The sequence below is a fragment of the Aquarana catesbeiana genome, linkage group LG02 (assembly GCF_042186555.1).
Source record: "Aquarana catesbeiana isolate 2022-GZ linkage group LG02, ASM4218655v1, whole genome shotgun sequence".
Classification (NCBI taxonomy): Eukaryota; Metazoa; Chordata; class Amphibia; order Anura; family Ranidae; genus Aquarana; species Aquarana catesbeiana.
In genome coordinates, this window is record NC_133325.1 from 798,689,963 (window position 1) to 798,717,105 (window position 27,143).

Genomic DNA, 27,143 nt, shown 5'->3' on the forward strand with positions numbered 1-27,143 from the left:
GGGGAGCGACGCCCGTGCGCCCCTAATAAACGGACTGTCACTGCTGCTCTGTGTAATGGCTTTGCACAGAGCAGCCCTGATCCTCCTCTTCTCGGGTCCCCCACCGGCACTCTGGGCTCCTCCCCCCCTGCTGAGTGCCCCCATAGCAATCCATTTGTGTGTGCTCACTTGTAAGCTAGCTCTGTTTGTCTATAGACACACAGTGTGTGGCTTGGTCCCACCCCCTGCTCCCTCCTGACTGGTTGTGATTGACAGCAGTGGAAGCCTGCTGCCTCTCTATCCAATGAAAAGAGAGAGAGCCGAAAGAGCTGCTTCTCTTGTGCACATCGCTGGGTCGAGACTGGGCTCAGGTAAGTAATGGGGGGGGCTGCATGCATACAATGCGCAAAGGTAAAAAACAAGCAGAAGGGAAGACTATTGCGATAGCCAGCTGTGACACGCTTGGAAGGAGGAGTGGTCGCACACAGCGGCTAAAATTAAAACTTAAGCACAAGTATCTGGCAGTTAAAGGCAAAAGCACACCAAAAGCATTTTCCTTTAATAGAAAAGCATTTTTTTTAATGTACAAATGAGAATGACTTTGTGTTATCCGGCTATGGAAGATGCTAGCAATGCTTGGAAGAGTTCTACTTTAAATACTGATACAGTCTTGCAGCCCTGCTGGTTTTATGTAAGTGGCACGAGGATGTGTGAGGATCAGATGGCGTGGACACACCCGGAAATATCCGCTCATGTTTCTGCAATCCCCTTTAATGGATGATAAATATATACTGCGACTGTCCGACTACATAATGCAGAGTCTGCAGTCCTCCTAGGGGCAGGCGAAGCTTCTGTCCTCAGATATGTCGAAGGTCTGGCGGGTGTTCCCCGAGAAGGAGATGATGTGGGGCAAACAGGCCATAGATTTTCTGCAAGGAGAACACAGGAGGACGAGTCAGCAAAGGGTTAAAGCTGAAGTTTAATGTGCACATACAATACCCTTTTGGCACCCCCCCCCCCCCATCAATATGCAATTACGTTTTTTTAATCAAATAATTTCATTTTTGATAAATGCCTCTTTTGAGACCCAGTGACCTCATCATTTGCTGGTGTTTTCTGCATTAGAAGATCAAGTTTGGTGGGAGGGGCTGGCAGGCTCCTGTAAACATCACATTGCCATATATCATGTGAGAGAACAAATCCCAGGCATCCCTTTAGATATGCATGCTCCTCCCCGCTGGGAGGAGCATGCACATCTAAAGGGATGATCACATCCCCAGCATCCCATTAGACATGCATGCTCCTCGCTGCTAGCTACTGGGTGCTGCAGACTTTAGTTGTGCAATCTGGTGATCACTCTAACAGACTGTAATAAAGCGACTGATACACAGATTGCACAGCTAAAGCCTGCAGCACCCAGTAGCTAGCAGCGAGGACTGGAGCATGCATGTCTAATGAGATGCTGGGGATGTGATCAATGCTCAGGAACAGCAGTACTGTGACTGACCTCAGCCCTAAAGATCATGCCCACAGGTGACGAAGGGCAAAAATAATTCATTTTTTTTAATTATGCCTTCTGTGTCCCTCTGATTGAGCAGGTCTCGCAGGGTGTATTGAGGTCTCCTCCTGTTCAGCTGAGCTGGACTTAAAATGTCTTGGGGTCACCTCCTGTTATCAAAGCAGATGTCTGCCCTTTTAAGTAATGCCGACTGTCCAGCTACCCCTAGCACAGATACCCACCCCCACACTGACCACACAGAATGGTTTAGTACAGTGATGGTGAACCTTGGCACCCCAGATGTTTTAGAACTACATTTCCCATGATGCCCCCCCCCCAAAGGTAAATCTCCCCCTCTAAACCCTCCCCCCCAAAAAATGTTCCCCCTCCAAGCACATATCCTCTCCCCCCCACTCCAACCCCCACACCCCTTCAGCACAAATTCCACAATCCCCCATCCTGGCACAAATTCAGCCCGCAAATTTCCCCTCCTTGTACAAATACCCCCAAATCATCCCTACCAGCACAAATCCCCCCAGCCCCCTCCCGAAAATGTTTTTTTCCCCTCCACCATATTACCTTAATAGCACAAATCCTCCTCCCTCATTCCCCTTCCGAACACAAATCCCCCCGAATCACCACTCCTAGCACACCTGCCCAAATTTGTCCTCCTTGAACAATTCTTACCCCCTGCTTCTCCCTAAATTCCCCTTCTCAATACAAATCCCCTCCCCCAACCAATCTCCTTGTGGTGCCCCCCACCTCACATGATACCACAGTGCCCAGGGCAGCCTCCCCTCCTGCCCACCCCCTTGTCCCGGCCCTGCCCATGATTTCCAATGGCTGCCATGTAAAGACCGCTCAGTAACTGGTCTCGTCTCCGCCCCCTTCCTGTAGTTTTCTGCAGGCATCCTGTAGTGGGTGGGGCCTGCTGGGCCCCTCCCACAGCTCTGCTCTCTCTCCTTGTACAGGGTGACCGGTCTTGTCTCCACCCCCTTCCTGTAGCTTTCTACAGGTAACCTGTAATGGGTGGGGGGCTGCCCATTACCCATTTTTTATGGCATAAGACAGAACAGGAAATGAGTGGGGATTCCTTAAATCCCAACTCCTGGGAAAGTAAAAATTCCTCCATTCCTCCAAATTGCGACATTTTTCCTTGAATAATCCAGATGGACAAATATATTTAACTTTCATTTAACTTTCAAATGTTCAGAGGAGCTAAAGATATTTGGGGGGGGGGGGGGGGGAGTACATACTGTCCAATACCACCGGTCAGCTTTCCTGAACCACAAATGGCAGCTCAGATAAGCAATTTCAGCACCTGTTCTCTTTTAATGAAAGTCATCGGCTGTACTGATTGGTTGTTGTGGCCTAGGTCCAGTGGTCTACCGTTATCTCTTTACCTTCTGTTCATGGGCAGTTCAGTCATACACAGCGTCCCGCTAAATTCTGGCCCTCTTCTCCAAAATCCTCTGCCGGTCACTCGAATCTCAACCTGTTTTAAGCGGCAAAGATGGGTCTCGTGGGCAGCCAGGCCTTGGCCCTCCGGTGTCTGCTTTGGACTGGTGGCAGGAAAGACGAATCAGGTGAGTCAATGATACAAGACATCTGGGGGTGTACAGGGCAAAAATGGAGAGAGAAAGGAAGGAGAGGAAAGGAAAGAAAAAAAAGGAGAGGACAGGAAACAAAGGAGAGGAAAGAATGGAAAAGAAAAAAAAAAAAAAGAAAGAAAGGTGAAATGCTCACATGGTGATTTTGGTTTTGGCGCTGCTGGAATTTCCGCTGTTCAGGACAACCTCCATGGTGATGCTGATGTCTTTCAGCTCAAACAAGGTGAACTTCAGCAAGATTTGATGAGCTGTCAGAAATACAAGAGAAGCCATGATCTCAATTCATTGTATAGAGAGAAGACAAGGCATGATCTCGGCTCAATGTATGGAGAGAAGACAAGCCATGATTTCTACTCAATGTATAGATAGAAGACAAGGCATTATCTCAGCCCAATGTATAGACACAAAGCAAGCCATGGTCCAAGCTCAATGTATAGAGAGGACAAGGCATGATCTCTACTCAATGTATATATAAAAGACAAGCCATGATCTCAGCTCAATATGTAGATGGAAGACAAGTCAGGATCTCAGCTCAATGTATAGACAGATAACAAGCCATGATCTCAGCTCAATGTATAGATAGAAGACAAGCCATGATCTCAGCTCAATGTATAGATAGAAGACAAGCCATGATTTCTACTCAATGTATAGATAAAAGACAAGCCATGATCTGAGCTCAATATGTAGATAGAAGACAAGCCACAATTTCTAATGTATAGATAATAGACAAGCCATGATCTCAGCTCAATATGTAGATAGAAGACAAGCCACGATTTCTACTCAATGTATAGATAGAAGACAAGCCATGATCTCAGCTCAATGTATAGATAAAAGACAAGCCATGATCTCAGCTCAATATGTAGATAGAAGACAAGCCATGATTTCTACTCAATGTATAGGTAGAAGACAAGCCATGATCTCAGCTCAATGTATAGATAAAAGACAAGCCATGATCTCAGCTCAATATGTAGATAGAAGACAAGCCATGATCTCAGCTCAATATGTAGATAGAAGACAAGCCACAATTTCTACTCAATGTATAGATAGAAGTTAAGCCATGATCTCAGCTCAATGTATAGATAATAGACAAGCCATGATCTCAGCTCAATATGTAGATAGAAGACAAGCCATGATTTCTACTCAATGTATAGATAGAAGACAAGCCATGATCTCAGCTCAATGTATAGATAATAGACAAGCCATGATCTCAGCTCAATGTATAGATAGAAGACAAGCCGTGATCTTTGCTCAATGTATAGATAGAATACAAGCCATGATCTCAGTTCAGTGCATAGATAGAAGATAAGTCATGATCTCAGCTCAATATATGGAGAGAAGACAACCTATGATCTCAGTTCAATGTATAGACAGAAGATAAGCCATCATCTCAGCTCAATGAATAGAGAGAAGACAAACCATGTTCTCAGTTCAATGTATAGATAAAGACAATGATCTTAGCCATGATCTTAGCTCAAAATATGGATAACAGACAAGCCACAATCTCAGCGCCATGTATGGAGAGAAGGCGAGCCACAATCTCAGCTCCATGTAGAGAGAGAGGACAAGTCATGATCTCAGCTCAGTGCATACGGTAGATAGAAGATAAATCATGATCTCGGCTCAATGTATGGAGAGAAGACAAGCCAAGATTTCTACTCAATGTATAGACAGAAGATAAGCCATGATCTCAGCTCAATATATAGATAGAAGACCAACCATGATCTCAGCTCAATATATAGATAGAAGACCAGCCATGATCTCAGCTCAATGTATGGAGAAGACAAGCGATGAACTCAGCTCAATGTATGGAGAAGACAAGCGATGATCTCAGCTCAATGTATGGAGAAGACAACCATGAACTAAGCTCAATGTTTGGAGAGAAGACAAGTCATGATCTCAGTTCAAAGTATAGCTATAAGACAAGCCATGATCTCAGTTCAGTGTATAGCTAGAAGACAAGCCATGATCTCAGCTCAATGTTTGGAGAGAAGACAAGCCACGATTACTGCTCAATGTATAGATAGAAGATAAGCCATGATCTCAGCTCAATATATAGATACCCTGTTTCCCCGAAAATAAGACCTAGCATGATTGTCGGTGATGGCTGCAATATAAGCCCTACCCCCCAAATAAGCCCTAGTTAAAGCCTTTGTAGGTCTTATTTTCAGGGTAGGGCTTATTTTCGGAGAAACAGGGTAGGGCTTATTTGGGGGGTAGGGCTTATATTGCAGCCATCACTGACAATCACGCTAGGTCTTATTTTCGGGGAAACAGGGTAGAAGACCAGCCATGATCTCAGCTTAATGTATAGATAGAAGACAAGCGATGATCTCAGCTCAATGTATGGAGAAGACAAGCGATGATCTCAGCTCAATGTATGGAGAAGACAAGCGATGATCTCAGCTCAATGTATGGAGAAGACAACCATGAACTAAGCTCAATGTTTGGAGAGAAGACAAGTCATGATCTCAGTTCAAAGTATAGCTATAAGACAAGCCATGATCTCAGTTCAGTGTATAGCTAGAAGACAAGCCATTATCTCAGCTCAATGTTTGGAGAGAAGACAAGCCACGATTACTGCTCAATGTATAGATAGAAGATAAGCCATGATCTCAGCTCAATATATAGATACCCTGTTTCCCCGAAAATAAGACCTAGCATGATTGTCGGTGATGGCTGCAATATAAGCCCTACCCCCCAAATAAGCCCTAGTTAAAGCCTTTGTAGGTCTTATTTTCAGGGTAGGGCTTATTTTCGGGGAAACAGGGTAGGGCTTATTTGGGGGGTAGGGCTTATATTGCAGCCATCACTGACAATCACGCTAGGTCTTATTTTCGGGGAAACAGGGTAGAAGACCAGCCATGATCTCAGCTTAATGTATAGATAGAAGACAAGCCATGATCTCAGCTCAATGTATGGAGAAGACAAGCGATGATCTCAGCTCAATGTATGGAGAAGACAAGCGATGATCTCAGCTCAATGTATGGAGAAGACAAGCGATGATCTCAGCTCAATGTATGGAGAAGACAAGCCATGATCTCAGCCCAATGTATGGAGAAGACAAGCGATGATCTCAGCTCAATGTATGGAGAAGACAAGCGATGATCTCAGCTCAATGTATGGAGAAGACAAGCGATGATCTCAGCTCAATGTATGGAGAAGACAAGCGATGATCTCAGCTCAATGTATGGAGAAGACAAGCGATGATCTCAGCTCAATGTATGGAGAAGACAAGCGATGATCTCAGCTCAATGTATGGAGAAGACAAGCGATGATCTCAGCTCAATGTATGGAGAAGACAAGCCATGATCTCAGCTCAATGTATGGAGAAGACAAGCGATGATCTCAGCTCAATGTATGGAGAAGACAAGCGATGATCTCAGCTCAATGTATGGAGAAGACAAGCCATGATCTAAGCTCAATGTTTGGAGAGAAGACAAGCCATGATCTAAGCTCAATGTTTGGAGAGAAGATAAGCCACGATTACTGCTCAATGTATAGATAGAACACAAGGCATGATGTCAGCTCAGTGTATAGAAGAAGCACATATAAAACATATTGCGCTTTTTTAAAAAATAATAATAATAATAATTTAGCAAACAATGCAGAGAGGGGACAACACACGTGTCATTATAATCAACAGCAGAACTTTTATGTGTCACATACTTCATCCACAGCTCATTAATCTCCCCATACAGTCCTCAGCCCACATTAACCCAGAACATAATGTAAAAAGTAAAAACAATATTTTTTAACCCAGAATATATTGTAAAAAGTAAAAACAATATTTTACTTTATATAAAACAGACAGAACAAGATTGAATAAATAGTCAAGGGTAATCCTCATTAAGGTCACATGAAGATTTCTGCCAGTCCCCTTTAACAGTAGTCCCTCTACTAATCCTTCAGGTATTTAGGGGTCCAGGGGGTTTGGTAGTCGCTGACACTTACCGCAGTATGGCTCCGTCGGGGTAGTGAGCAGGAAAAGCAGAATATCTTTGGGTGGTTCCTGGGTCTTGTAGCTGACTGAACTGGTGTCGTTTTGTGATTCAGATGACGTGTCATGAATTACAAATTCTCCTGGGATAATTAGAGCGTCCCTCCTCCCTACACCAGGAAAATAAAAATATCTTTATCAAGATGGATCAATATCACTTTCACTGAGAAATCCTGACATGAAAAATATACTGAAACATTAACCAGAGAGCGATTGTTACATTTCTGCTATGGGCCTGTTTATTTGGTGATAACTTTGTAATGACTTAAAGTAGAACTAAAGGCAAAACTTTTTTTTATTTTTTTCATTTTGGATATAGTAAGGGAGGGTTATAACCCCTGTCAATTTTTTTTTTGTCCATTTGTGTTCCATTAGGGAGATTTACCTTCACTTCCTGTCCCACTGCCAAAACAGGAAGTCAAAGGAAATTCCTGCAAATTAGGGGAATCCCTTGTGGTTCTCAAGGTCACCAGGACTGGCGTCTCCATTGGAAGATTTCCCCTCTATTACTTATCTGGAAAACCCATAATTTGAGGTTTTCTTTTACTTTAACATTCAATGATAATGGTAAACAGGACAAATAGAGGGGGAATCTCCCTAACGGGGGCACAGACAGCAATACAAACCTAATAGGTGTTTTGATCCTGCCCACACTGTCCAGCAGTCATTGTCTGGCAGGTATGATTTTATTTTTTTAGGCAATCTATAGACAAAAAATGTAATTGAAACTAATAAGAAACACACTTTATTTCAACTTTGTCCAGTGGTTAGCTTACAAAAAAAAATGTCTTACTGTAAAAAAATATAAATGTTATTCTATTATTTGCTCCTTTTTAAAATGTCACCAAAATGATGGTTCTGATTAGGGGTGGCCCATCCATTAGGGGCACCCAGGAGCCCCCCCCCCCCCCCGCCTATCCATGCGTCCGGCCCCCATGCAGGACGCCGGATGCATGAATTCCAATGGGGTTGGGGTGTTTTTTTGAATCACCTGATTAGAGCCAGAGGCTCTAATAGGCTTCAAAATAGGGTGGGCTTGGGGCTCCGAGCATTGTACTACAAGCCCACCCAGGTGTGTTACAATAGCGAATATTCGGGGATATATAAGGCGAAGCTGCTGTGATGCCCACAGAGTGCAGGGGAAGGGGAAGCCTCCATGATGCCTGTGGAGTGCAGGGGAAGCTGCTATGATGCCTGCGGATTGCAGGAGAAATAGAAGCCACCGTGATGCCCATGGAGTGCAGGGGAAGGGGAAGCAGCGGAATGCCCATAGAGAGCAGGAGAAGGGGAAGCCGCCGTGATGCCTGCGGAGGGAAGGGGAAGTCGCCGTGATGCCCGTGGAGTGCAGGGAAAGAGGAAGCAGGCGTGATGCCCGTGGAGTGCAGGGGAAGAGGAAGCCGGCGTGATGCCTGTGAAATGCAGGAGAAGGGGAAGCCGTCGTGATGCCCGTGGAGTGCAGGGAAAGAGGAAGCAGGCGTGATGCCCGTGGAGAGCAGGGGAAGGGGAAGCCTCCGTGATGCCTGTGGAGAGCAGAGGAAGGGGAAGCCACTGTGATGCCTGTGGAGAGCAGAGGAAGGGGAAGCCTCCATGATGCCCGTGGAGTGCAGAGGAAGGGGAAGCCTCCGTGATGCCTGTGGAGAGCAGAGGAAGGGGAAGCCTCCATGATGCCCGTGGAGTGCAGAGGAAGGGGAAGCTGCCGTGATGCCCGTGGAGAGCAGAGGAAGGGGAAGCTGCCGTGATCCCCGTGGAGTACAGGGGAAGGGGAAGTTGCCGTGATGCCCATGGAGAGCAGGGGAAGCCGCCGTGATGCCTGTGGTGTGCAGGAGAAGGGGAAGCCGCCATGATGCCTGCGGAGGGAAGGGGAAGCCGCCATGATGTCTGCAGAGTGCAGGGGAAGGGGAAGCCACCGTGATGCCCGTGGAGAGCAGGGGAAGGGGAAGCCGCCGTGATGCCCGTGGAGAGCAGGGGAAGGGGAAGCCGCCGTGATGCCCGTGGAGAGCAGGGGAAGGGGAAGCCGTCGTGATGCCCGCAGCATGCAGGGGAAGAGGAAGCCGCCGTGATGCCCGTGGAGAGCAGGGGAGGGGGAAGCCACTGTGATGCCTGTGGAGAGCAGGGGAAGGAGAAGCCGTCATGATGCCCGCAGCATGCAGGGGAAGAGGAAGCCGCCGTGATGCCCGTGGAGAGCAGGGGAAGCCTCTGTGATGCCCGTGGAGAGCAGGGGAAGCCGCCGTGATGCCCACGGCATGCAGGGGAAGAGGAAGCCGCCGTGATGCCTGTGGAGTGCAGGGGAAGGGAAAGCCGCCATGATGCCCACGGAGTGCAGGGGAAGGGGAAGCCACTGTGATGCCCGCTGAGAGCAGGGAAAGGGGAAGCCGCCGTGATGCCTTTGGAGTGCAGGGGAAGGGGAAGCCACTGTGATGCCCGCTGAGAGCAGGGAAAGGGGAAGCCGCCGTGATGCCTTTGGAGTGCAGGGGAAGGGGAAGCCGCCATGATGCCCACGGAGTGCAGGGGAAGGGGAAGCCGCAGTGATGGCCGCCGCCTGTCGCCCAGTTGAAGCGCTGCCCGCCATAGATGGGGTAAGTGCTCTGGACCCGACCGACCAGACCAACCAAAAACACCAGCCGCCACTGGTTCTGATACAATGCCTGTGTATTCTGGAGGTTTGAGGACCTCAAGTCACATCAAAGTGCTGAGTCTACTTTGAAGTCGCAAGATATGAACGGTACTCATTGGAAATCAAGGGGTATGATTTGTCATGCGACTTTGAAGTCGCAGGACAAGTTGCACAAGTGTGAAAGGGGCCTTAGGGGTTAAAAATGAAGACTTTTTTCTACTTGTCAGATTGCTTTAACTGACACCATATGCAGACAAAAGCTAGTCCTTTTGATCTGTGGATGAACGAAATGTTACTTTGTATCTCTCTATCTCCTGTCTGAACAATATTTATTAACAATGTTATTTTGTATCTCTCTATCTCCTGTCAGATCAATGTTTATAAAAAAAAATGTTACTTTGTATCTCTCTATCTCCGGTCAGATCAATGTTTATAAAAAAAAATGTTACTTTGTATCTCTCTGTCTCCTGTCTGATCAATGTTTATTAACAATGTTGCTATGTATCTCTCTATCTCCCGTCTGATCAATGTTTATAAATAATGTTACCTTCGGGGCCGTCTTTAGCGCAGGGCAAAAGGGGCAGCTGCCCGGGGCCCAGTCATTGTTGTGGGTCCCAAAGCAGCTGCCCCTTGAGCCCCCACTGCCCGCAAATAGTTGATAAGTGGATTCAGGAGGGCCCAAGAAAATGTTTGTTCAGGGTTATATTAGAGATGGCCCTGGTTACTTGTATCTCTCTGGTTTATGTCTGATCAATGTTTACAAACACTGTGTCAGACAGTCTATTTTGCGACAGCAGCAGCTTCTATTTATACCTCCCAACTTACCTCCTGCCTGTCATTTTGGGGGGTGTGAATTGCCAGCAAGTGCAAGGGAGGGAGCAGAAGAGGGACAGGAAACACTGTGTACCTTGAAAATGTTTTTTGGTCGTGTTGAGAACGTCCAGTGTCCACAACTCATCCACAAGTATTGTGTTTATCTTCTTTGCATTATTGTGTCTATTACAGAATTACAAAATCCCCTTTCAGGGATGAGCTTAATTTCATAGTGAAATTACAAATTTTGCCTACCCCACATTTCCATTAAAATTAGCCTTTAATTTCAGCATGCAGCATTGGCTCATAATGATAAACAGAGCCATGGCAGACCTCATGACCTACAGTATCTCACAAAAGTAAGTACATCCCTCACATTTTTGTAAATATTTTCTTCTATCTTTTCATGTGACAACACTGAAGAAATGACACTTGTCTACAATGTAAAGTAGTGAGTGTACAGCTTGTATAACAGTGTAAATTTGCTGTCCCCTCAAAATAACTCAACACACAGTCATTAATGTCTAAACCGCTGGCAACAAAAGTGAGTACACCCCTAAGTGAAAATGTCCAAATTGGGCCCAAAGTGTCAATATTTTGTGTGGCCACCATTATTTTCCAGCACTGCCTTAACCCTCTTGGGCATGGAGGTCACCAGAGCTTCACAGGTTGTCACTGGAGTCCTCTTCCCCTCCTCCATGACGACATCACGAAGCTGGTGGATGTTGGAGACCTTGCGCTCCTCCACCTTCCATTTGAGGATGTCCCACAGATGATCAATAGGGTTTAGGTCTGGAGACATGCTTGGCCAGTCCATCACCTTTACCCTCAGCTTCTTTAGCAAGGCAGTGGTCGTCTCAGAGGTGTGTTTGGGGTCGTTATCATGTTGGAATACTGCCCTGCGGTCCAGTCTCTGAAGGGAGGGGATCATGCTCTGCTTCAGTATGTCACACTACATGTTGGCATTCATGGTTCCCTCAATGATCTGTAGCCCCCCAGTGCCGGCAGCACTCATGCAGCCCCAGACCATGAAACTCCCACCACCATGCTTGACTGTAGACAAGACACACTTGTCTTTGTCCTCCTCACCTGGTTGCCGCCACACACGCTTGTCACCATCTGAACCAAATAAGTTTATCTTGGTCTCATCAGACCACAGGACATGGTTCCAGTAATCCATGTCCTTAGTCTGCTTGTCTTCAGCAAACTGTTTGCAGGCTTTCTTGTGCATCATCTTTAGAAGAGGCTTCCTTCTGGGACGACAGCCATGCAGACCAATTTGATGCAGTGTGCGGCGTATGGTCTGAGCACTGACAGGCTGACCCCCCACCCCTACAACCTCTGCAGCAATGCTGGCAGCACTCATACGTCTATTTCCCAAAGACAACCTCTGGATATGACGCTGAGCACGTGCACTCAACTTCTTTGGTGGACCATGGTGAGGCCTGTTCTGAGGGGAACCTGTCCTGTTAAACCGCTGTATGGTCTTGGCCACCATGCTGCAGCTCAGTTTCAGGGTCTTGGCAATCTTCTTATAGCCTAGGCCATCTTTATGTAGAGAAAAATTAATTTTTTTCAGATCTTTAGAGAGTTCTTTGCCATGAGGTGCCATGTTGAACTTCCAGTGACCAGTATGAGAGAGTGAGAGCGACAACACCAAATTTAACACACCTGCTCCCCATTCCCACCTGAGACCTTGTAACACTAACGAGTCACATGACACCGGGGAGGGAAAATGGTTAATTGGGCCCAATTTGGACATTTTCACTTAGGGGTGTACTGACATTTGTTGCCAGCGGTTTAGACATTAATGGCTGTGTGTTGAGTTATTTTGAGGGGACAGCAAATTTACACTGTTATACAAGCTGTACACTCACTACTTTACATTGTAGCAAAGTGTCATTTCTTCAGTGTTGTCACATGAAAAGATAGAAGAAAATATTTACAAAAATGTGAGGGGTGTACTCACTTTTGTGAGATACTGTATGTGGTGATCACATGACTTTGTTAATAAAGAAATGCTTAAGGATCCTGTTAGGTTCAGGGTTACTGTTAGGACCAGTGGCGGTCCCCTAATCCATGCGCCCGCCCCTTAATCTACATGCAGGGCGCCGGACGCATTGACTCCCTTGCTTCGGCCAGGAGGAGAGACAACAGCCCGGCTCCTTCCTACACCATCTACCCGAGTAAGGAGGGATCAGCAGCGATAGCAGCAAGCAGCAGAGCTGGAGCTCAATGTAACCACTGGGACCGCTCCCCCTGGCTAATCAGGAAGCGGGTCCTGAGTCCCGATTAGCCGGGAGTCCTAAGACCAGAGACAAGAGAAGCACAGCGGTGTGAATGACGTACCTAAACGGGGACAAGATGAAAGTTTTGTGGTCTCACAATCCACGCAAAGTCCTTCCTGGAACTCCTTATAGGTGGAGCATGGGAAACCAATGAAGGAGCACCTTCCACGCACCGCATTGATGTACACGGCAACCGACCTCATGTGGTCACAGATGAAATATTTGTATGCTGATAAAGATAAAATAGATAGTTTAGAAAAACTGGAGAAGTGTGGTGTCCCCAACAGTCATCAGATGTCATTTCCCAAACCACACAGCTGGATTCTGATTGGTCCTTACAGGAAGTATCTCCAACTTATATAAAAGGTACAATATTGATACATATTAACCATTGGTAGATGACACAGGCCCACCCAAGGCATGGAGCCCTAGTATTCATTGCTCTGTAAGGGGAAATAGGCTGGTAAACCAAGTGGCCACCGCTCTGCTTTGCTGTGAGATGCCACTAGGTCATAGCCCTCAGGGTTGACCCACCAATGACTAGCACCAATAGAGAGGCAACAAGAAGGCCACATAATGACAGCGAACAGATTGGTTAGGTCCAGATGGAGGTCGAGACAGGCAGCAGATAAGCTTAGTTGGTTTTCAGGCAAAGGTCGAGGCAGGTAGCAGACAAGGATAGTCAAGTTGCTAGGCAGAGGTCAAGGCAGGCAGTAGACAAGGACAGTTAAGTTTCTAGGCGGAGGTCAAGGCAGGCAGTAGAGAAGAATAGTCAAGTTTCTAGACAGAGTTCAAGGCAGGCTGTAGACAAGGATAGTCAAGTTTCTAGGCAGAGGTCAAGGATGGCAGTAGACAAGGATAGTCAGGTTTCTAGGCAGAGGTAAAGGCAGGCATTAGACAAGGATAGTCAAGTTTCTAGGCAGGGGTCAAGGCAGGCAGGAGACAAGGATAGTCATGAATCTAGGCAGAGGTCAAGGCAGGCAATAGACAAGGATAGTCAAGTTTCTAGGCAGAGGTCAAGGCAGGCAGTAGACAAGCATAGTCAAGTTAATAGGCATGGGCAAGGCTGGCAGTAGACAAGGATTGTCAGGTTTCTAGGCAGAGGTCAAGGCAGGCATTAGACAAGGATAGTCATGTTTATAGGCAGAGGTCAAGGCTGGCAGTAGACAAGGATTGTCAGGTTTCTAGGCAGAGGTCAAGGCAGGCATTAGACAAGGATAGTCATGTTTATAGGCAGAGGTCAAGGCTGGCAGTAGACAAGGATTGTCAGGTTTCTAGGCAGAGGTCAAGGCAGGCATTAGACAAGGATAGTCATGTTTATAGGCAGAGGTCAAGGCAGGCAGTAGAAAAGGATAGTCAAGTTAATAGGCGGGGGCAAGGCTGGCAGTAGACAAGGATAGTCATGTTTCCAGGTGGAGGTCAGGGCAGGCATTAGACAAGGATAGTCATGTTTCTAGGCAGAGGTCAAGGCAGGCTGCAGGTAAAGATAGTCAAGGTAGCATTCAAGAAGTCAGAACAATGGCTGCCATAAGGGAAAAAGTTTAAATACCCCCCTTTTTTGTTGTTTTATTGATCTTGATCAAGTTACTATTGGTTTGTTGTACACTGACTAGGGATGAGCTTCGAGTTCGAGTCGAACTCATGTTCGACTCGAACATTAGCTGTTCGCAAGTTCGCCGAACACCGAACAATTTGGGGTGTTCGCGGCAAATTCGAATGCCGCGGAACACCCTTTAAAAGTCTATGGGAGAAATCAAAAGTGCTAATTTTAAAGGCTTATATGCAAGTTATTGTCATAAAAAGTGTTTGGGGACCCGGGTCCTGCCCCAGGGGACATGGATCAATGCAAAAAAAAGTTTTAAAAACGGACGTTTTTTCGGGAGCAGTGATTTTAATAATGCTTAAAGTCAAACAATAAAAGTGTAATATCCCTTTAAATTTCGTACCTGGGGGGTGTCTATAGTATGCCTGTAAAGGGGCACATGTTTCCCGTGTTTAGAACAGTCTGACAGCAAAATGACATTTGGAAGGAAAAAACACATTTAAAACTACCCGCGGCTATTGCATTGCCGACAATTCACATAGAAGTTCATTGATAAAAACGGCATGGGAATTCCCCCCAGGGAAACCCCGAACCAAAATTAAAAAAAAAAAAAAATGACGTGGGGGGGTCCCCCTAAATTCCATACCAGGCCCTTCAGGTCTGGTATGGATTTTAAGGGGAACCCCGCGCCAAAAAAAAAAAAAAAACGGCGTGGGGTTCCCCCAAAAATCCATACCAGACCCTTATCCGAGCACGCAACCTGGCAGGCCGCAGGAAAAGAGGGGGGGACGAGAGTGCGGCCCCCCCCCCTCCTGAACTGTACCAGGCCACATGCCCTCAACATTGGGAGGGTGCTTTGGGGTAGCCCCCCAAAACACCTTGTCCCCATGTTGATGAGGACAAGGGCCTCATCCCCACAACCGTGGCCGGTGGTTGTGGGGGTCTGCGGGCGGGGGGCTTATCGGAATCTGGAAGCCCCCTTTAACAAGGGGACCCCCAGATCCCGGCCCCCCCCCTGTGTGAAATGGTAAGGGGGTACTTACCCCTACCATTTCACTAAAAAACTGTCAAAATAGTTAAAAATGACAAGAGACAGTTTTTGACAATTCCTTTATTTAAATGCTTCTTCTATCTTCCTTCATCTTCTTCTTCTTCTGGTTCTTCTGGTTCTTCCTCCGGCGTTCTCGTCCAGCATCTTCTCCGCGGCGTCTTCTATCTTCTTCTCCTCGGGCCGCTCCGCACCCATGGCATGAGGGGAGGCTCCCGCTCTTCTCTTCATCTTCTTCTTCATCCTCTTCTCTTCTTCATCTTCTTCATCTTCATCTTCTCTTCTTTTCTTCTGCGGGCCGCTCCGCATCCATGCATGGAGGGAGGCTCCCGCTGTGTGACGGCGTCTCCTCGTCTGACGGTTCTTAAATAACGGGGGGCGGGGTCACCGGGTGACGCACGGGACATGACGGGACTTCCCTGTGGCATTCCCCGTGACGTCACAGGGAAGTCCCGCAAGTCACCGTGCGTCAGAGGGGGGCGGGGTCACCGGGTGGCCCCGCCCCCCGTTATTTAAGGACCGTCAGACGAGGAGACGCCGTCACACAGCGGGAGCCTCCCTTCATGCATGGATGCGGAGCGGCCCGGAGAAGAAAAGAAGAGAAGAAGAAGATGAAGAAGATGAAGAAGAGAAGAGGATGAAGAAGAAGATGAAGAGAAGAGCGGGAGCCTCCCCTCATGCCATGGGTGCGGAGCGGCCCGAGGAGAAGAAGATAGAAGACGCCGCGGAGAAGATGCTGGACGAGAACGCCGGAGGAAGAACCAGAAGAGCCAGAAGAACCAGAAGAAGAAGAAGATGAAGGAAGATAGAAGAAGCATTTAAATAAAGGAATTGTCAAAAACTGTCTCTTGTCATTTTTAACTATTTTGACAGTTTTTTAGTGAAATGGTAGGGGTAAGTACCCCCTTACCATTTCACACAGGGGGGGGGCCGGGATCTGGGGGTCCCCTTGTTAAAGGGGGCTTCCAGATTCCGATAAGCCCCCCGCCCGCAGACCCCCACAACCACCGGCCACGGTTGTGGGGATGAGGCCCTTGTCCTCATCAACATGGGGACAAGGTGTTTTGGGGGGCTACCCCAAAGCACCCTCCCAATGTTGAGGGCATGTGGCCTGGTACGGTTCAGGAGGGGGGGGGGCGCACTCTCGTCCCCCCCTCTTTTCCTGCGGCCTGCCAGGTTGCGTGCTCGGATAAGGGTCTGGTATGGATTTTTGGGGGAACCCCACGCCGTTTTTTTTTTTTTTTTTGGCGCGGGGTTTCCCTTAAAATCCATACCAGACCTGAAGGGTCTGGTATGGAATTTAGGGGGAACCCCACATCATTTTTTTTTAAAAATTTTGGCCGGGGTTCCCCTTAATATCCATACCAGACCTGAAGGGCCTGGTATGGAATTTAGGGGGACCCCCCCACGTCATTTTTTTTTTTTTTAATTTTGGTTCGGGGTTTCCCTGGGGGGAATTCCCATGCCGTTTTTATCAATGAACTTCTATGTGTATTGTCGGCGGGTATTGTGTATTGTCGGCGGGTAGTTTTAAATGTGTTTTTTCCTTCCAAATGTCATTTTGCTGTCAGACTGTTCTAAACACAGGAAACATGCGCCCCTTTACAGGCATACTATAGACACCCCCCAGGTACGAAATTTAAAGGGATATTACACTTTTATTGTTTGACTTTAAGCATTATTAAAATCACTGCTCCTGAAAAAACGTCCGTTTTTAAAACTTTTTTTTACATTGATCCATGTCCCCTGGGACAGGACCCAGGTCCCCAAACACTTTTTATGACAATAACTTGCATATAAGCCTTTAAAATTAGCACTTTTGATTATTCATGTTCGTGTCCCATAGACTTTAACGGTGTTCGCTTGTTCGAGCGAACTTTTTTCCTGTTCGCATGTTCTGGTGCGAACCGAACAGGGGGGTGTTCGGCTCATCCCTAACACTGACATTTAGTGGTGGTTTAGGGCCACTACAACTTGTTTACTTATGCCATTTGGTATCTCCATCTGTCCCCCCCTCCTGTTTACTGCTAGTTTGTTCAGTGCTAGCTAAACTCTCAGAGACAGGGCTCAGGAAAGTCATTGTCTTCTTTCACTTTAAAAAACTGGAAAAACATCCTTCGTACTACACTTGTGGGAAGTAAAAATTGACTATCCTTGCCTTCTTATGAAGAGTTAAGCTGCCTGTGGATGCTGTCGAGTCAGCAGGCGACCATACTGTCCAGACATGCTGGTTCTAAGGATGCATGTCAATGCATAAAGCTGCATTTGCAACAGAACACACACCAACATGTGCATGCCCAACTGTTATCATAACCAAGGTCATAAGGCCGTGATCAGGCACAAGTGCATGACATATTACGGACAGGGCCCCTGGAGATGCTGTAATAAATTTACAGATTAGATGAGTTGAGGATTACTCACGGTTGGAGGTGATATGTGGACAGCCTGGCTGGTCTCGGCCTCCATTAATGAAGTAATCAATGTGACCCACAGGTATGCGAATACCGAAGTCTAAAAAAGAAGAATGAACAGGGAAACGGTTTGTTTGAAAGCCAAAGAAGGAGATTACTACATAATGAAGGGGGGAGGTAAAATACTGCATGGTGGCCACTAGATGGGGATAATGATCGTAGGAAATAGAGACTTATTTTTTCCATCTAGTGGCCATAAAGTGGTATTTTCCCAAACCACTCTTTTTTAAATGAATGAATAAGATTTGACTTGAAGAGAAAATAGCCCAATAAAATTTGATTTTCCCCGGATTCGATCAAAATTCAGGTACATGAAGCTGGACAGCTTCTCCTGGATCCTGGAACAGGATGCTCTGCGAAATTTTACAATACACCCCAGAGAAAACCTAATGCAAGGACGGGCTGAAATACTCGGGGACAGCTCGGCTGAACTCGGAAACTCTCGGAAAGGCTCGGAAACACTCGGGAACAGAGTATTTCCGATTTTTTTTCCGAGTGTTTCCGAGTTATTTCAAGTATTTCCAAACAGCTCCAAATGGCTCCGAACTGTTCCGAGTGTCACCGGCGCCCCCGGCACCTCTGGCCAAATGTGGTACTGCACACCCCATTAGCTTGAATTCTGCTCGTTTTACGAGACAACACTTTCAAACCGAGTCAGGATTTTTTAAAAAAAAGTTGCCCGTCTTTCAAAACGCTTGTTAACTGCATTACTCGTTAACCAAGTTTCCACTGTACATGGTTCATGTCAGTGCTGGTTAGATGTTGTAGCAATTTTGCATTGCTAAGGTAGGAGGGAATGGCAGTTAGATATCTCCAGGAGACCTTGATGAGGATTTCCCTTGTCTATCTATCTATCTATCTATCTATCTATCTATCTATCTATCTATCTATCTATCTATCTATCTATCTATCTATCTATCTATCTATCTATCTATCTATCTATCTATCTATCTATCTATCTATCTATCTATCTATCTGTCTATCTATCTATCTATCTATCTATCTATCTATCTAAACCTTCAATTTACTTTTGCCTTAAAGTTTAAGCAGCTTGCTCTTGCCTCCCCTCATGCTGTATGTATGTCCTCGTAATGATGAATAAATGGAAAATTACTGTCTGTATCGGTGTGAACGGCATCCACGAACAGAGCATCTCCAGGGTCCAGCCTGCCCTCCGGGTGGGTATTTGTGTACTTGTATGCTGCTGGGTCCAGACCTGAGAGAGAGAACATTTTATCAATCTAAGAAGCCTTTGGGGTATTTTCATTATGAGGCAACCAAAGAATATGCCACAAAAAAAAGTACACAATTTTATACTTAACAAGTAGTGTAGTGTAGAGCAGTGTAGTGAAGTGTAGTGAAGTGTAGTAGTGCATTGCTTACTTTTTAGATGTTTTAAGGATCTCTGCATGCAGCCAGTTGTTTAAGAGTGTGGTGGATACCATGATGGTTATGGTGGGAGTGTGGTCATGGTTGGTGTGTGGTCATGGTAGATGTGTGACCATGCTGGGTGTGTAGTCATGGTAGGTGTATGGTCATGGAAGGAGTATGGTCATGGCAGGTGAGTGGACATGATAAGAGAATGGTAATGGCAGGTATATGGACATGGTAGGACTATGGTCATGGTAGGTGTGTGGTCATGGTTGGTGTGTAGTCACAATAGGTGTTTGATCATGGTTGGTGTGTAGTCATGATAGATGTTTAGTCATGGCAGGAGTATGGTCACGGCAGGTGTGTGGTCATGGTAGGGGTATGGTCATGACAGATGTGTGGTCATGGTTGATGTGTAGTCATGGTAGGAGTATGGTCACGGCAGGTAGGTGGTCATGGTAGGAGTAGGGTCATGACAGATGTGTGGTCATGGTTGATGTGTAGTCATGGTAGGAGTATGGTCATGGCAGGTGTGTAGTCAGAATAGGTGTTTGGTCATGATGGTTGTCTGGCCATGGTGGATGTACAGTCATGGTAGATGTGTGGCCTTGGTTAGTGTATGGCCATGGTAGGTTTGTGGTCATAGTGGATGTGTGGTCATGGCGGATGTATGGTCTGGATGGCTTTGTGGTGATGGTAGATTTGTGACCAAGTCCTGCTGCTATATTGACACATTTAGACCTTGGAAGCCTTCCACAGGACAGAGACAGACAACCATTTTGGTTGGACAGGTTGTCATGTGGATATTGCCAGTCATTTCTGATTGTTTGACATTTCTGAGCATTGAAGCCTTACAGACAACTCAAGTCCTTCACATCTTTCTGTTCTTAGCTGAGTTTAAAAATATAATTTCCAAATTGTAATATAGAGCATCCTAGTTATCTCATCAGGAGCTCCTTATGCTTTTTCACCTTCAGTTTGTGACTACATTTTTTAACAGACACATCCTGTCTTGAGTTCTTCGCCCTGCCATATTTTTCCACAGAATTGCTTTATATAGTATCCTACCTGTGATCCATCCAATGCGGCCACCAAAGTGACTGCCGATGTATCCAGCCACATGGGCCCCCAGAGACACCCCGATCAGGTGGAGAGACTCCAAGGTGGATCCGAGCTCCTACAAAACAGGCACAGTGCCACAATTAGGTGAAAGCTGGTGGGCAGGAGGCAGGACAAGGGGTGGGCAGGAGGGTCAGCTGCCCTGGGCACAGCTGAGCAAGGAGGCAGAGAATGGACACAGAGCAGTAAGCCCATTATATGGCATGCATTAACAGTGGAGGTGCAGTTCTGCATCTTTGCCCTGGGCACTAGAAAAACCTGTCTCGGTACTGGTGGGACTGGTGGGGTAAAGGCAACAGAAAATGCTGAACATTGTGAGTAAATACAGTATCTCACAAAAGTGAGTACACCCCTCACGTTTTTGTAAATATTTTACTCTATCTTTTCATATGACAACACTAAGGAAATGACACTTTGCTACAATGTAAAGTAGTGAGTGTACAGCTTGTATAACAGTGTAAATTTGCTGTCCCCTCAAAATAACTCAACACACAGCCATTCATGTTTAAACCGCTGGCAACAAAAGTGAGTACACCCCTAAGTGGGTCCAAAGAAGTGTCAATATTTTGTATGGCCACCATTATTTTCCAGCACTGCCTTAACCCTCTTGGGCATGGAGGTCACCAGAGCTTCACAGGTTGCCAATGGAGTCCTATTCCCCTCCTCCATGATGACATCACAGAGCTGGTGGATGTTAGAGACCTTGCGCTCCTCCACCTTCCATTTGAGGATGTCCCACAGATGATCAATAGGGTTTAGGTCTGGAGACATGCTTGGCCAGTCCATCACCTTTACCCTCAGCTTCTTTAGCAAGGCAGTGGTCGTCATGGAGGTGTGTTTGGGGTTGTTATCATGTTGGAATACTGCCCTGCGGTCCAGTCTCTGAAGGGAGGGGATCATGCTCTGCTTCAGTATGTCACAGTACATGTTGACATTCATGGTCCCCTCAATGAACTGTAGCTCCCCAGTGCCGGCAGCACTCATGCAGCCCCAGACCATGACACTCCCACCACCATGCTTGACTGTAGGCAAGACACACTTGTCTTTGTACTCCTATCCTGGTTGCCGCCACACACGCTTGTCACCATCTAAACCAAAAAAGTTTATCTTGGTCTCATCTTTTTAGATTGTAAGTTCTAACGAGCAGGGCCCTCTGATTCCTCTTGTACCAAATTGTAATGTAACTGTAATGTCTGCCCTCATGTTGTAAAGCGCTGCGCAAACTGTTGGCGCTATATAAAACCTGTATAATGATAATAATAATAATCAGACCACAGGATATGGTTCCAGTAATCCATGTCCTTAGTCTGCTTGTCTTCAGCAAACTGTTTGTGGGCTTTTTTGTGCATCATCTTTAGAAGAGGCTTCCTTCTGGGATGACAGCCATGCAGACCAATTTGATGCAGTGTGCGGCGTATGGTCTGAGCACTGACAGGCTGACCCCCCACCCCTACAACCTCTGCAGCAATGCTGGCAGCACTCATACGTCTATTTCCCAAAGACAACCCCTGGATATGACGCTGAGCACGTGACCTCAACTTCTTTAGTCAACCATGACGAGGCCTGTTCTGAGTGGAACCTGTCCTGTTATACCGCTGTATGGTCTTGGCCACCATGATGCCGCTCAGTTTCAGGGTCTTGGCAATCTTCTTATATCCTAAGCCATTCAGAGAGTTCTTTGCCATGAGGTGCCATGTTGAACTTCCAATGACCAGTATGAGAGAGTGAGAGCGATAACACCAAATTTAACACACCGGCTCCCCATTCACACCTGAGACCTTGTAACACTAACGAGTCAATTGACACCGGGGGAGGGAAAATGGCTAATTGGGGCCAATTTGGACATTTTCACTTAGGGGTGTACTGACTTTTGTTGCCAGCGGTTTAGACATTAATGGCTGTGTGTTGAGTTATTTTGAGGGGACAGCAAATTTACACTGTTATACAAGCTGTACACTCACTACTTTACATTGTAGCAAAGTGTCATTTCTTCAGTGTTGTCACATGAAAAGATAGAATAAAATATTTACAAAATGTGAGGGGTGTACTTACTTTTGTAAGTTATTGTATGAATTTCCACAGTAATTCTATCTTTGTGAACATTTTCAAACCAATGGGACTTTATCATCATTACTCACCAAAAAGCGGTTTACAAGCGCCACTAAAAGCATGGTGAGCTTTGGCACATTCTCCACGGCCTGGTGATACTTAGCGGTAGAGCCGGTCACCCAGTCTATCACCACCACATTCGCCTCCCCAGCGTATAGCAGCGCCTCCACCAAGTTTTCAGTCCAGGATGGCTTTGTGCCCAAAACCCTGTTAAAAAAAAATTGGCAAACAACACATCCTGTTTTGTTATAGAGGGCTGCAGAATACACACAATAATCTAATATTTCATTTAGTCGCATTACTCATATAATTGTTACAAACAAACGAAATAGAGCGTTTTTCATTTTTTGGAAATTTCGGTGAAGATTGGAAGATTTGGGTGATATCTTGCCATTTTCGTCCAAACTGCATTGGAAGGGAAGGGACGGAGTTTAGGGGTGCAGAGGCCTTTCAATGGCCCCTAAGGTTACATAAGATCTTTTCATCAATCCTGGACGTGTTATTGTGCCAAAACAAGGCATTTTGTTATTTTATGTTTTTTTTTACAGAACATAAAAAAAACCTGACAAAATGAAAGCTTTGCCTCTGCCGTCCGAAGATGAAAATATAAAACATTTTTGGCTGAATTTGGGCTTTACCATACCCGAGACCCACCAATTAGATTATAGTGTGTGCTTGCTGGGATTGTCCATTAGTGGGACTTTGCTGCCATCTAATGGTAAGATTGTTAAAACTTCTGAGGAAGTGAAATCATACCTATTGACCATACAAAATTGAGTAGTTTTTGACAGGACACCATCTTTGTTCGTTGGGGGTCATCTATCATCATATAATGGGTAAGACTGACATTCTAGTATCATTTTGGCAGCACTGCCTTCCTTCGGTCTTGATGTGGTGTGGGACTGTTTCAGCCTAAACAATATTTTATAAAAGAAGGTAAAGGAACTCTATGGCCCCCTCTAAATGTTACTAATAGGATTCTGCAGTAAGGAAAATATGGTGACCACTCATTCTGTATCTCTCTTCCCGTCTCAGTTCTCCTTAAAACTCCATCTTGAGGTCCACCTAGTGGACTTACCAGTGTATCCATCAAGCTCAGGCCTGTATCCCTCTTCCCCAGCTCCAATTTGGCCATTCTCCATCTCTCAATTCATAAATTTATCAAGTGGCTTACCATGTCTGTCTCAGATCTTACTATATTAGCTGGCCAATGCATTTAAGTCCCAAAGTACAGACCAAGAGGCAGTACTTTGGGAATTATTACCTACCGTAAGTCTCTTGGTCCGGCAGGTTTTGACTCCTCAGAGCCTAAACCAACCAGGACACAATTATATTTTTGGAATTATGAATTTTAGGGACCAAGCCCTGACGAACTCAGCAGGTCTAACCTCCTAGCTACTAAAGCCTGGTGGATGGAATTCCTAGCTTGGCAGGTCCTTGTTTTTTAAACCTTATTGTCTTGAGGGAACAAGCCCAAGTACCAAAAGAACCCATCAGCAATATCAACTACTATAGAGGAGAAAGAGATCTATCAGAAAACCAATGATGGTCTCTTTGGACTTATTTATGAATCTGTTCACTGGTCAAAGCTTGATCCTTCAAGGTTAAAAGGCCAGAAAAGAAAACCCTTTGGCCTTTTTATCTTTGAAGAACCAATCCTTGACTGGGTGATAGATTCATAAAGCGGTAAGAAGGGACCACCCATTGATTTTCTGATTTATCTCATTCTCTTCCACAGCTGACAAAGGAACAATGCCAAGTACCAAATGAACTCATGGATAAAATTTCCTCTGCTAACCATTGGCAATATCGGCTACTATGGAGGAGAAAGAGATCTATCAGAAAACCAATGGTGGTCACTTTGGACTTATTTATGAATCTATCAACTGTTTAAAGCTTTAGTCCTTCAAGGTTAAAAGGCCAGAAAAGAAAACCCTTTGGCCTTTTAGCTTTGAAGAACCAATCCTTGACCGGGTGATAGATTCATGAAGCAGTAAGAAGGGACCACCCATTGATTTTCTGATTTATCTCCTTCTCTTCCACAGCTGACAAAGGAACAAGCCCAAGTACCAAAAGAACCCATGGATACAATTCCTCTGCTAACCATCAACAATATCAGCTACTATGGAAGAGAAAGAGATCCATCAGAATACCAATGGTGGTCTCTTTAAACTTATTTATGAATCTTTCAATTGGCCAAGGCTTGGTGTTTGAAGGTTAAAACACCAGAAAAGAAACCCCTTTGGCCATTTATCTTTGAAAGACCAAGCCTGGGCCGGCTGATAGATTTATAAACAGGTAAGAAGGGACCAACCATTGGTTTTCTGATGGATCTCATTCTCCATCACAGCTGACAAGGGAACAAGCGCAAGTACCAAAAAAACCTAGGGATGAAATTCCTCTGCTAGCCATTAGCAATATTGGGTATTATGACTGAGAAAGATCTATCAGAAAACCAATGGTGGAATCTTTGAACTTATTTATAAATCTTTCAACTGACCAAGACTTGGTCCTTCAAAGTTAGAAAGCCAGAAAAGAAGCCCCTCTGGCCTTTTATACTTGAAGGACCAAGCCTTGACCGGCTGATAGATTCATAAACAGGTAAGAAGGGACCAACCACTGATTTTCTGATGGATCTCTTTCCTCTCCACAGCTAACAAGGGAACAAGCGCAAGTACAAAAAGAACCCAGGGATGAAATTCCTCTGCTAACCATTGACAATATTGGCTACTATGCATGAGAAAGAGATCCATCAGAAAACCAGTGGTGGTCCTTTTGGACTTGTTTATGAATCTGTCAACTGGCCAAGGCTTGGTCCTTCAAGGTTAGAAAGCTAGAAAAGAAACCCCTCTGGCTACAACCATAGAAGAGTGATGGCAGAAAAAGACAGAGTAGTCCATCGAGTCTGCCCATTTTTTTGGGGGGAGGGGGTTTGTTAACTTTGTTGTCTGACTGTGAACGTTTAAGACATCCCTGCTGTGACTTTTTATATATAGACCCCTTAGAGTCTCGATCTCTGGTCTCACCTGAATCCATGTATGATGATTTTGGTATCCAGAGAGGCGTTGAACATGGAGCTCTCGATGCTGCCAGATTGGTTGATATGGATGGACTGTGCGCAGGTGGGGTTGCGGGGGGTGTAAAGCAGGAACTGGACCTCGAGTCTGTGGTCCTGGAAAAATCCTGACGTCTGGAAAGCTCCACAGGGAGCGAGAGTGGGAGGCTCCACCTGCTGCGACAACGCTGAGAAAAGAAGTATTATGATCACTTTTCATATGACTGCAATACATCTTTAAGGTGACTTAGAGCGAGCACAGACAAGAGGAAGACCAACCACAATGCAGCGTCATGGTCTACCTCATCCATTTATGTTCTAGTCCTCTTGGCCCCTGCTGTTACCTAGTGGATTCATTGGAAGAGCAGCGATAATTCCGGGAATTTTCCCGCAAGGAACAAAACTGTTGTGTCCCATTAAATCCCTGGTTCCCAGTCTGTGGCCCTTTTGGCACTTATTGTAGGGCCCCTACAGAAACTAATCTGTGTTTTCCTGTTATAGCAATGATTTTTTCCATGTAATATATCTGCAGTCTCTGACCATCTCCTGTACTATGTCTGCAGTCTCTGATCATCTCCTGTACTATGTCTGCAGTCTCTGACCATCTCCTGTGTTATGTCTGCAGTCTCTGATCATCTCCTGTACTATGTCTGCAGTCTCTGATCATCTCCTGTACTATGTCTGCAGTCTCTGATCATCTCCTGTATTATGTCTGCAGTCTCTGATCATCTAGTGTACTATGTCTGCAGTCTCTGACCATCTCCTGTACTATGTCTGCAGTCTCTGATCATCTCCTGTACTATGTCTGCGGTCTCTGATCATCTAGTGTACTATGTCTGCAGTCTCTGACCATCTCCTGTACTATGTCTGCAGTCTCTAATCACCTCCTGTACTATGTCTGCAGTCTCTGATCATCTCCTGTATTATGTCTGCAGTCTCTGATCATCTCCTGTACTATGTCTGCAGTCTCTCATCATCTCCTGTACTATGTCTGCAGTCTCTGACCATCTCCTGTACTATGTCTGCAGTCTCTGATCATCTCCTGTACTATGTCTGCAGTCTCTGATCATCTCCTGTACTATGTCTGCAGTCCCTGACCATCTCCTGTACTATATCTGCAGTCTCTGATCATCTCCTGTACTATGTCTGCAGTCTCTGACCATCTCCTGTACTATGTCTGCAGTCTCTGATCATCTCCTGTACTATGTCTGCAGTCTCTGATCATCTCCTGTATTATGTCTGCAGTCTCTGATCATCTCCTGTACTATGTCTGCAGTCTCTGACCATCTCCTGTACCATGTCTGCAGTCTCTGATCATCTCCTGTACTATGTCTGCAGTCTGTGACCATCTCCTGTACTATGTCTGCAGTCTCTGATCATCTCCTGTACTATGTCTGCAGTCTCTGATCATCTCCTGTACTATGTCTGCAGTCTCTAATCACCTCCTGTACTATGTCTGCAGTCTCTGACCATCTCCTGTACCATGTCTGCAGTCTCTGATCATCTCCTGTACTATGTCTGCAGTCTCTGATCATCTCCTGTACTATGTCTGCAGTCTCTAATCACCTCCTGTACTATGTCTGCAGTCTCTGACCATCTCCTGTATTATGTCTGCAGTCTCTGATCAT

General features: G+C 45.9%; 1 protein-coding gene across 1 annotated transcript in view; it reads right to left on the reverse strand.

Moving 5' to 3' along the window:
- Window positions 1-517: 517 nt before the first annotated feature.
- Window positions 518-27,143, reverse strand: part of PLA1A (phospholipase A1 member A) — a 31,033-nt gene continuing 4,407 nt past the window's right edge. Inside the window, exons 2-11 of the mRNA XM_073617518.1 lie at window positions 25,487-25,703; window positions 22,490-22,667; window positions 20,301-20,409; window positions 18,976-19,077; window positions 17,812-17,901; window positions 12,861-13,028; window positions 7,039-7,194; window positions 3,224-3,335; window positions 2,881-3,039; window positions 518-908 (exon numbers count right to left, since the gene is read on the reverse strand). Coding sequence (XP_073473619.1) covers window positions 812-908; window positions 2,881-3,039; window positions 3,224-3,335; window positions 7,039-7,194; window positions 12,861-13,028; window positions 17,812-17,901; window positions 18,976-19,077; window positions 20,301-20,409; window positions 22,490-22,667; window positions 25,487-25,703 — 1,388 coding nt within the window. The 3' untranslated portion in view covers window positions 518-811. The remainder of the gene's footprint in view (window positions 909-2,880; window positions 3,040-3,223; window positions 3,336-7,038; window positions 7,195-12,860; window positions 13,029-17,811; window positions 17,902-18,975; window positions 19,078-20,300; window positions 20,410-22,489; window positions 22,668-25,486; window positions 25,704-27,143) is intronic.